Here is a 10,946-nt window from a genome sequence, read left to right as displayed (position 1 = left end):
TTTATTTATTTATTTATTTATTTTAATATAACGTAACTTGTTTTAAATGGAGTTCACTGAGGCCCCCTAGGTAAACTCAGGTGGTAGCCTAATGTTTAATGAAGCAGTGCCGCTTCCAGACTCCTGTTTAGTCTCCTTCAAATCGACTAGGAGTCACTCATTCAGCGTCATCCAATCGAGAGCAATGTGGGCGGGGTCTAACGCCAACACTGGGTTGTCCTAAGAAGTCTCTGAGCACGTCTCGAGGGCACTCCAAGACTGGCAGAGTTGAATGCAAAGACGAAGAACAGGAGAAGCAATGATACTGCCTTTAGATTAGACCTCAGCAACATCCGAATTTCAGAGCTATGCTGCCGTTCCACGGAACCTGCACTATTTAACTGTTTTCTCTGCGTTCGTAAGAATGTCCATAGGCACTGTTTCCCAAAGGATGCGCATTAAAACATTTTAATGTCTAAATAACCTGATGGATTATCAAACACCGTTTTGTTAAATTTGTTGTTTAGAGTGCCAGTTGCGAGGGAGCTGTTATTTTAGGAGGTCTTGGCAAATAGATGTTTTTTTTTCCGTTTTGAAATCAAACGCGTTTTCAGCAGATGAGAACGACCAGCAGCATCGGATTCTTCTCGTATTAGTGCCTGTGGATCTCTGTTATAATCAAATTTGGACTGGTGAACTGTTTTGCATCGCAATGGATACAACTATGTGGAGTTATATATTAGGTCTTTTCATGGTTGCTTGTCGAGTAAAACTGGCTCGATCAACAGTTTTAGAATCAATATATTGGAATACTTCGAACACCAAGTAAGTACACTTAAAATTAAAGCTTAACGAAAAAGCGTTGTATGGCAAGCAGCTTTAACATTTATTCTATCAATTTTTTTTTACTAGTGGTTATTTTTAATTATTAGTAAGTAGCCTGTGACTAGTTTCTATCTCTATACAGTGAATATTTATTCCAAAAATGACTGATCTATAAATCAGTCACTTGTAATTCTTCATTCAATAGCCTACTTTAATAGCCTTTACTGTCCGAGTAGTGACGCGTAACTCTTCCATTGTAACTGATAACAAATTGCTAAATATTTTGCCATTGAATTACATGGGGATCTGTGGTTCAGTGTAACTGTATTAGTCATTGTTCCAGTTGTACTATACTAATACCCTTTTCTGACACTAGTGTCTATTCCAGTTAGTCCACTAGGTTCCAGTAGTTTTTTCTTGTCATAATTACTAGTTGGAATGGCTTAATTATCGTTCATACTAGAAACATTAAAAATGTTACTAGTACAAATTGGAATATGCACTATTGTTTAATAAACAAGTGCTAGTATAACTATATAATACAACTGAGAAATAAATTATTGTACTTAACGAATAGTTACCAGTCATAAGTTGATATCTGAACCACAGATCCAAATATAATTCAAAGGCAAAAAATATGTACTAGGACTTTAAGGAAACCATTATGCTGATTGGTAGGAATGACCCTATAAACGTAACATGGTTTATTTATTCTTTTAAGTACCACACAGACACCTCAAAAAACAAAAACAGCCTACTTGAGTGTTATGAAGGTGTAGCAAAGAACCATTCATTGTTTTAAATGTATCTGTAAGTTCACTTTCTTTTACAGTTTTAATTTGCTGATTTCTCTATTGATTTTATTACCCTGTCATAGTAATTTAAACACAAGACAGCCCACTGAACATATTCGTAATCCATGCCACTTTGTTGAAGGACCACCCACCTTTCCAGATGGCAGGGTATTAGTTACAATGATGCTTTATTGACAGCAACATTGAGATGCGAGTACTTTCATTTGCAAAAGAAGCTGAACGGCGACCACTGTATAAACTGTTTCCAAAACGAACTTCCACCTCATAGCCATTCCCACTATTTGTAAATGTTAATTTACATAATCTAAGCAATTACCCTGTGTGTGCCCTGTAAAAAACTGCAGGTAAATGCAATGTTTTGTAGAAATTATATGGTGAGGTTGACATGTCTTGCAAAATCCATGTACCCTGGTATTTACTGAGGAAAAGCTGCAGAATGAATCAGCAATCAAACTTGTGGAGACCTTACATCATGGTTAATATCGTGTAAGAGTGCTGAGCCACAGCCTAAATTTAGGACTGATTATAAGCTGAGAAATGTTAAATTGAAGAGTGGATTACAGCCTCTCACTGATTGCCATAGAGAGATCTGTTGCCTGAGCTACTTTTTTCCACTGTGAAGTGTGTCTCCGAGGTCTGTACATCTGTTCCCCACCACACCTTTCTGCGTCGGGACAAATAGTTGCTAAACTAGGGTAAGTGCTACTTTTTGAGATCGAAACACCCAGCCTGGTGTTTTCTCAGCTGCCAAAGTAGTACACACTCTCTTCCTGCCATAGTGTGGTCTTGCCATTTGGTCAACGTACCTGAAGAAATGTTCTTAAAATTTATATTTATGAAGCATTTTCACCAAGAATGCACTTAAATTTCCCATTTAGTTTTTTTTATTCCACAATCTGACCACTCAAGTGAAACTGGTCGATTTGGTGGCTGTTTCTTCACAGCAGTGAACCTGTATTCAAATAGATCAGTTTTGTTTGGATGCAGGATAACGTTCCTTTAAGATGCTAAGCTGTAGTGTAGTGGGGCTTTGCCGCAGGTTGTAATCGGTTTTCATGAGTTCCAGTAGCTCAGTGGGTCATCTTTGTCCCAGAGCTTTGGAGACAAAAGGTGCGCCGGGATGAAGGCACAGTTCAACCCCCATCCCGGTTTGAGCCACACAGAAGTTGGTACTGCAGGGGGCGGAGGAGGGGTACTAAAGCTTCCTGTCTTCTCAGGACCCCCAGTAGAAGCTAGAGGGTCCCTTTCTTTCCAGCTCTTAATGACTTTATGAGGATGGAAGCTAGTCTTAGAAAGTGGCTCTTTTATCCTGCCTTATGGTGTTTAGGGAAGCATGGGAGAGAATGAGACCATGTCTAACTTTGTCACGGCAGATTTAGAAAATAAAGGACAAATCCAGTGTACGCATTGGCCTGTTTACAATAGAATTTGTGTGTTTAATGAGAAATCAGATTAATCTGAGAATCTGCAAATAACTGAACGGTCAATATCAGAACGCTTTTACAAGAAGTGAACATTGTAATAGGTGATATAGTGAGGTTGTATTAAACATCAAGGGCAGGAAAGGACTGCCGCCAGCAAGCGGTCAGGAGTGAGCGATTGTTAATTGTGCAAATGCATTACAGAGCAGAGAAATATGTAATAGGGAAAAACATGAGACTGCAAAGTTGCATACATTAGTCAAAAAATGTGTAAGTAAGCCAAGGTCCCAAATGCTTTAGATGCATTTGCATTCTGCTTCAAGACAGAACTCTGAAAATTTGCCAAAGGAAATTGCTTGTCTCAATCCATTGCGTTGAGTTGCTTGTTTTAGAATAAATGGAGGGTGGCAACCATGGGTCGAATGCACTTTGAAAAAAGTCTCATTTTTTATAATAAAAGACAAGGGGGGTCCAAAAACTGCTGCAACATTCAAAATGTCATCTTTTGTTTTACTCAGAAGAAAACTAAATCATACAGGATTGGATCTAGAATTGACTCTTAAAAGACATTAATGAAGCCAATGACCAGTTGGTTAATTCAATTACCTGAAGAAACAACTAGCTTCAAATATTTAATAATTTTGCTGTGAGGATAAATTTATTAGATACCCAAACACAATACATTTTACATCAACTTTAAGGTTCTCATGCCTAATTAATAAAATATAGAGAATTTATTCATTATTATGCATGCTAATCAGTATGTTCTTCCCATCTCTGTAACTCTATAAGATGTTTAACATCGCAGTGTTCCCTACAGGTTTGTCCCAGGAAGGGGTGTAGTACTATACCCTCAGATCGGAGACAAAATGGACATTGTGTGTCCAAGAATCAAGCCAGGCTCCACTGAGCAGACGAACATTGAATACTTCCGGGTCTATCTTGTTCCCAAAGAACAACTTGAGACCTGTCGAGTCACTAAGGGCGACATGTTACTGCTCAACTGTGACAAGCCAGACCAGGACGTGAAGTTCACCTTCAAGTTTCAAGAGTTCAGCCCCAACCTGTGGGGCCTGGAGTTCTACAAAGGAAAGGACTATCACATCATCTGTAAGTTTATTGCCATGCTTACTCAAGAATTTACCTCAGGTGCCGATTCATGATCATTTTTTCACCTCCGTTGGCAGCTGTAACACTGTGTAGAAGGAGCCAAATGCAGAACTGATCCCACCCGTGGGAATTTCAGCCTCCGGCATTGTCTCCCAAGATATCTTTTCCGTGTTTTCATCTGGGAAAGCGACTGACTAGTGTAGCCCTCCAATAATAGTGAACAAATCAAGTTAATGGAAATGTGTTAAATCCATTAGCAAGTGTGTTTACCACACAAGATGTCTTTGTTATAGACATAAAGATATCATTAATCATTATATTGTTTAGCTTGCATCATTTTTTTTATGTTTTTAAAAATTTAGTTTTTCCCAAGCCTATTTTTGTCCTCTTCCCCTCCGGGGATGGAAACGTCACAAGTGTTCAGTGTTCTCTGGGAAGGAAGACTTGTTGATGGCCCTTTACATGGATGTCATTAGTATCAATCGACCACTTCGAAAAAGGGGTTATCGTTCAGTTTAGCGTGTGTTGATCTCAGCCCCTATTCAGTTGGCACATTCCTTAATGGCCATTTATGTGATTTTAAGATTTACACGCTCCAAATCCCTCAATCCTTTGCCAGTATGAGACGGATCGGTTTGATGTGATTTTTCAAGGCAGCTTGGCCTGCAGCCCGAGGGACATGGATATCTGACCTAAATGATTCTAAAGAGACTTACCTCTGTGTCTGCGTGTGTGTGTGTGTGTGCGCCTTGTGTGCATGCAAATGTCAGAACGTGTGGATGTAACTGTGATGTGTGTGAGAGTTGACTAAATGAGAGGAAGAGAACTTTTTTTAGGCATGTTGGAAAGACTTGGCGTACAATACTGTTCAAAAGTTTGGGTTCAGTATGATTTTTTTTTTATTATTCAGCAAGGGTGCATTGATTGAAGACATTAGACGTTGATTAGAAGACATTTATAATGTTACACAAGATTTCTATTTCAAATAAACGCTGTTCCTATGAACTTTCTATTTTATTCTAACTTCAATTTTTTTAGAATCCTAAAAAAAATTAGCTTATACAACCTTAGCAAGTTTTCAACACTGATAATAATAATAAACATATCTTGAGCAACAAATCAGCATATTAGAATGATTTCTGAAGGATCATGTGACACTGACGACTAGAATAATGATGCTAAAAATTCAGATTTGCATCACATGAATAAATTACATTTTAAAATATACTAAAAATAAAAACAGTTATTTTAAATTGTAACAAATTTTTAAAATAGTACTGTTTTTATTGTATTTTTGATTAAATAAATGCAGCTTCGGTGAGCATAAAATCATACCAACCCTAAACTTTCGAATGGTAGGTTTTGTTTTGTTTTTTGCTCATTAACAAGTTACTAGAATTTCAGTTTATTTAATATTTCTATATATAATATAATATATAATATTTATTTTAATGAATTGATTTTTGATACAGTAAGTTAAGAAAACTAGTAACAAAAGTTATAATAATTAAAAGTAATAATGTTTATTTCTAACATATTTTACTGTATAGATTTAACTAGAGGAAAGTAGAAGGAGTATATTAAAAATAGGAGGTTTAATTGCATTTATATGTTTGTGTCAGATAAACATGTTGAGTGAGTGTGTGTGTGTGTGTGTGTGTGTTTCAGATAAACACGTTGAGTGTGTGTGTATATCATATCAGCCATTAAAAATGACAAAATTAGGAGCAACCATTAAATACCTGCGCAATCAGTACAAGACATCGTCATGTCCTGCTGCAACTGCAACTTCCAACAAATAATGAGCATTTCTTCTAGACATACAGACAGGATATGTTTCTATGTGGCTGTGTGGTTAAAATATGATCGCTAGGATAGTTAGGTCTCTTAATGTCTGCAAAAATCTAAAAATAACCTGCAGAAACCATAACATCTGCTTGGATACACTTGCTTTATTGTATGCGCGCAACTTCAATTTTCCACCTCCACTTTGTTGCTCGGTCGCTGGCTTCGTGACTGGCTGAGCTGCGCTGGCCCGAGGCGCTGAATGTGCTTGTTGTGGTTAGGAAATGAGCGGGCTTCATTCAAGCCGAAGAGTCGGGTCACATCTAGAGCAGCCGCTGCAGATGAATGTGGGAACGGTTGTAGAGAACTGGGACATGTTGGGTAAAAGCGCTCTCTTCTCCCCCTCTGTTTTTCTCTCCTTAGCTCTTTGGTTGGCTTTCTCTGCCCACCCCCCATTCTCTTGCCCTTTCACTCTCTGGTCACTCGGTTCTTTCTGTGCCCTAAGCAGTTTGGAGGGGAAGTCCATTTGTTCATGTGGGATTGGTCTTAATCCTCGCAGTGAAAGAGAGATTACGGCCCAATGGAATTCTTTAGCTCCGCTATCAGAGGACACAGCATGGGTGCGCAGGCACAATGGCATTTAAATCGTTCGACCAAGCCACTCCACTAGCCGTGGATTGACGGCCAAAGCAAATCCTTGATATTCTGTGATAATGATGTGAAAAGGCTTTGGTAATATGCTTAGTTTCTGTAAAGTTCAAACCTGTGTGATTACACTGCGGTTATTACTCACAGTATGAGGGGTTTCTAAATTAGCGTGCATGTGAGTGCGTGCGCGCCCCTCGTAAGGATTTACTGGCAAACAAACAGAAGCTTTTAAGAAGCTTTGGTGTGCCGCAAAAGTGAGATTTTCTCATTGTACGAGCAAGCTGAACCTTCACCTTCTGCGTACGCATGCATAGTGACTGATGAACACATGACTCAAATGTCCGCAAGGAACACTTGAAAGGTTTTAGAGCACCTGTGAGGACGCATGCGGAAAGCTGACCCGGTCATAAACTAGCTCACTTAGTGCTGCTAAAACTTATATGGCCAAATACATACAGAGGACTGGAAGAGAAATGGGCCTCGAGAGGAAAGAATAATTCGGTGGCATGTTGAAGTTTTTAAGATGGATGATGGGCTTTAAATATTCAGCATCAGAGATGTAGACTACTAAATGTTGGATGGATTAATCTCACACAAAAAAAAAGAATCCCAGAATTTATATTGCTTTAGAAAACTGAACTGAAAAGGTCCTATTTTTCTTTTTTTTTTAATATTGCTTTGATTGTGGATGTTTCACTATTAAGATGTAGTTCTCATTATTCTCAAAGTTGATTCTTATTAGATTCACATTATTTTGTAATAATCGGCATAATGCTGAGGCAAAATAAAAATGATTAAGAACATTTTATTACTGTAATTTTTACTGTATTACAACAGCAATGCAGCAAATGAGGTGTTAAGACCTTTATAATTACCAACATTTAATGAATTATAATATGTAATTACTACAGTTAAATACTCAATATAATTTTTGTTGCATTCTAGAAATGAAAATGAAATTTTGCATGATTATTATAGTGAAAATTGATCGAAAATTGATTGAATTGATAGATAGAATTGTTTTGCTTAATTATCATATAAATAATGTATGGAAGCCTGTTTCTGCCACTGAATAAAAAAAATAAAAAAGGTAATTGTGACTTTTTGTCTCACAATTTTGACTGTTTTCTCAAAGTTGCGAGTTTATATCTCACAAAAAAAAGTCAGAATTGCATAAGAAGTCAAAATTGCGAGATACAAACTCGCATTTGCAAGAAAAAAGTCAGAATTGCGAGTTTTTATCTCGCAATTCTGATTTAATTTCTCACAAAATTCAGAATTGCAAGAACAATTTTTTAATTGTGAGATTAAAACTTGCAATTACCTTTCTCAGTGGCAGAAATGGCCTTCCATACATAATATTGTCACATTGCTTTCATTAGGAAAAATGTGGTCCAAACATGTTCTTCACACGTTTTGTGTGATGTTATCATATATTTTTTTTAAACAAAATGATGAAAACGGTTAATTTTTTCTTCCATCTTTCAGCCACATCAAACAGCACTTTTGAAGGTTTGGACAACCACGACGGCGGTGTTTGTAAGACCAAATCTATGAAGCTGGTCCTGCGAGTTGGACAGAGTGAGTAGCACCCATACCTACACCTGCATCGATGAAGATCACTGCTTCCATTACAGTCTTTCATGTCACTGGTCTTGTAGTGTCCATGCTAGTGTGCCTCAGCGTGTAATTGAAATGTCATGTGAGCTTGTTTCCTGTGGCGATGCCAGCTGTCCCTTCTTTGGGCTTGTGGGGAGATACTTGCAGCTTTACGCCAATTCATTAAATTCTCTCTCAAAACCTGGGGCATAATGCCTAGAAGCAAAAAATATGTAAGGGTGGTCCGATATTATGATCAGTTTTCCAATTCGCTGAACATTTTGTACTGCTTTGCTCCACTAGTAATTTCAATTGCTGTCTGTTAATATTTAATTCTCTATTTCTTTTTAGGTCCTACAGATTCATTCTCAGCAAAAAACTATCCAACTAGATATCCTCCAAAATACCCTGACAGTAAGGACCAAAACACCTTCAGCAAAGAAAACGATGCTGTCAACAGAGTTGGTAAGTATTGATGTATACAAAGGTAAATCTCACTAAATGTCATAAATGATCAAATAATTATTAAACGTAATTATTATTGAACATATTTAATACAGTAAACGATATTTTAGATTATAATATACAATATATTAGAGCATAAAATGCAATAATAATTAATAAATTACTAAAATAATAAAATATAAATATAAAAAGTCATGCATCATAAAAATCAAATTTCACCCCAAAACTGAAATCTAAATAAATAAATGGAATAACAAATAATTAAATATGATATAAAATACAATATATAATGTTATACTATAATCACCTCAATACTATAATTAATTAATCAATTAAATATGCTTGATATATCTCAGATGTCAAAATTTTACAAATTTTTACACCGCAGATTTTGATTTATTATATACTAGTCAGCATTTGAAGTGGATCAAATCCTTTCATCAAAGTTGTCATAAAACCTAAAACCAAAATGTGTTCTTGTCTTAGGACAACTTTGATCAACGTTTTTGATCCACTTCAAATGTTGACTACTGTAGTTAGGTTAAATATGGTTTGAAAACCTTGAAAAGTTTAAATCCTTTTGTTTGTGTGTGTGTGTGTGTGTGAGAAAAAAATGTAAAATAACTACATTTTTTGGATATGTATCACAGGTTCAGGTTTATGTACAAAATAAATAAAAACAATTAAATGTTGCCAGTTTAACATGGGCATGCATATCCTAATTTGTTCTCATGATTTGAAATGATTTACATGTATAAAGCTGGATATTTTACTTTCACAATCATTGTGTTTGAATCCAACAAACAATAAACTATATCTGATCATGAACTCCCCATTCTTTCTCGTTCCCCAGACCCCATGCAGAATGGTGAGTCCGGAGGCAAGAGCGGAGAGTCTGTAGGATCCGCTGGATCTGAAGTAGCCCTGTTTGCTGGTGTTGCATCTGGTGCTGTCATCTTCATCATCATCATCATCGCTCTGGTAGCACTGCTGCATCGGCGTCATCAGAAACACTCCGCGCAGTGCTCCGCCCAGCTGCCATTAAACACGCTGCCCAAACGCGGAAGTGCTGCCAGTGGCGGCAGCAACAATAACGGCTCTGAGCCGAGTGACATCATCTTTCCGCTGCGCACCTCAGGAAGCATGTACTGCCCGCACTACGAGAAGGTCAGCGGTGACTACGGCCACCCTGTCTATATCGTCCAAGAAATGCCACCACAAAATCCTGCAAACATTTACTACAAAGTTTGACAGAGAATGGACAACAAGCCACGGACACGGAAAAGCCGACCGGCTCTGTTTCAAATGATGGACATCAGCGTTTTGATGCCTCTCTGACGCTCAGATGCTTGTTGCAGATGTTTTAGCTCTATTAGCTGGATGCTAGAAGGGCTGAAGTGTTGTCTAATTCAGAAGAACTTGGCTTTGAGACTTGATTCTGGATTAAATGCTGGTGCACATGGGAATTTGCTCTTCTGTTTATACCTTAAAACTGGATGACTTTCAAAGCCTAGAACAATCTTACAGATGAACATGCAGTGAAAGTCATGCTGAATAAACATCTCATGTGAAGGATCTGAGAATACCAACTGATTTTTTTTCACAACCTTTTTTTTTTTATTTATTCCTTTTTTTTTTTTTTTTTTACTTATTTTTATGTTTCTAAACTCCCAGATCTTAATTCATGCACGAGAATAGGCCTTTATTCCTGTACTTTGCAATTCTTCAATGTATTTGAGTCCATCCGATGCAATTTAAGCTGATGCAATTAACTGTTTGCATCCCAAAGCTGGCCTGATGGATGCATATTACATGTCAGTTCAGACATTTGTAGCCCTTATGCTGTTAACGTGCAAGCCGGTGTGGTCCAAAACGCATGTGGTTCTTTTATCCCCATTTGCTTATAACTTTTCAAACATTTATTCAAACAGCAAACAAACAAAACTAAAGATCAACATACAGAAAGATCCTTTGTTGACTTGGTAATGTAAATACAATAGCCAAGCATTTAAATTATGCTTTTGGTGTGAATCTGGACATTGCTCATCCATTACGTTTCATCATTGAATGTTCGGTTGATTTTGTTCAGATACTTCAGGAGTTTACTTCAGCAGACGTGAAGCGACTTGTTGGATATAATGGACTTTTTTTTTTTCTTTTTTTTTTTTTAAATCTTGCATTTGTTAAACTTGTTCGTTGATTCTAGCCAATAGTGTGTTGAGGGAATTTCACATTCCAGATGGCTGACAAGGATTCACCATAGTCGCTTGTGCTGCCCTCTTTAATTTTACATTTTTTT

The 10,946-nt window shown here is 37.2% G+C and overlaps 1 protein-coding gene across 1 annotated transcript; it reads left to right on the top strand.

Annotated features, from left to right (window-relative positions):
• Positions 1 to 259: 259 nt before the first annotated feature.
• On the top strand, positions 260 to 10,876 carry LOC107701778 (ephrin-B2a-like). Its single transcript, XM_016503884.1, has 5 exons — positions 260 to 804; positions 3,861 to 4,150; positions 8,072 to 8,164; positions 8,534 to 8,647; positions 9,501 to 10,876. The coding sequence occupies exons 1-5, from the start codon at positions 692 to 694 to the stop codon at positions 9,896 to 9,898; spliced, it is 1,008 nt and encodes a 335-aa protein (XP_016359370.1). The 5' UTR covers positions 260 to 691; the 3' UTR covers positions 9,899 to 10,876.
• Positions 10,877 to 10,946: the final 70 nt, after the last annotated feature.

This window comes from Sinocyclocheilus anshuiensis, unplaced genomic scaffold, assembly GCF_001515605.1.
Source record: "Sinocyclocheilus anshuiensis isolate Anshui unplaced genomic scaffold, SAMN03320099.WGS_v1.1 scaffold2260, whole genome shotgun sequence".
NCBI classification, from domain to species: domain Eukaryota; kingdom Metazoa; phylum Chordata; class Actinopteri; order Cypriniformes; family Cyprinidae; genus Sinocyclocheilus; species Sinocyclocheilus anshuiensis.
This window is presented reverse-complemented; position numbering and strand designations above follow the sequence as displayed.

Coding starts and splice junctions, on each gene's coding strand:
- LOC107701778 (XM_016503884.1), top strand. CDS start 692: ATGGATACAACTATGTGGAGTTATATATTAGGTCTTTTCATGGTTGCT. Junction 805..3,860: donor TGGAATACTTCGAACACCAA/GTAAGTACACTT, acceptor TGTTCCCTACAG/GTTTGTCCCAGGAAGGGGTG. Junction 4,151..8,071: donor AAAGGACTATCACATCATCT/GTAAGTTTATTG, acceptor TCCATCTTTCAG/CCACATCAAACAGCACTTTT.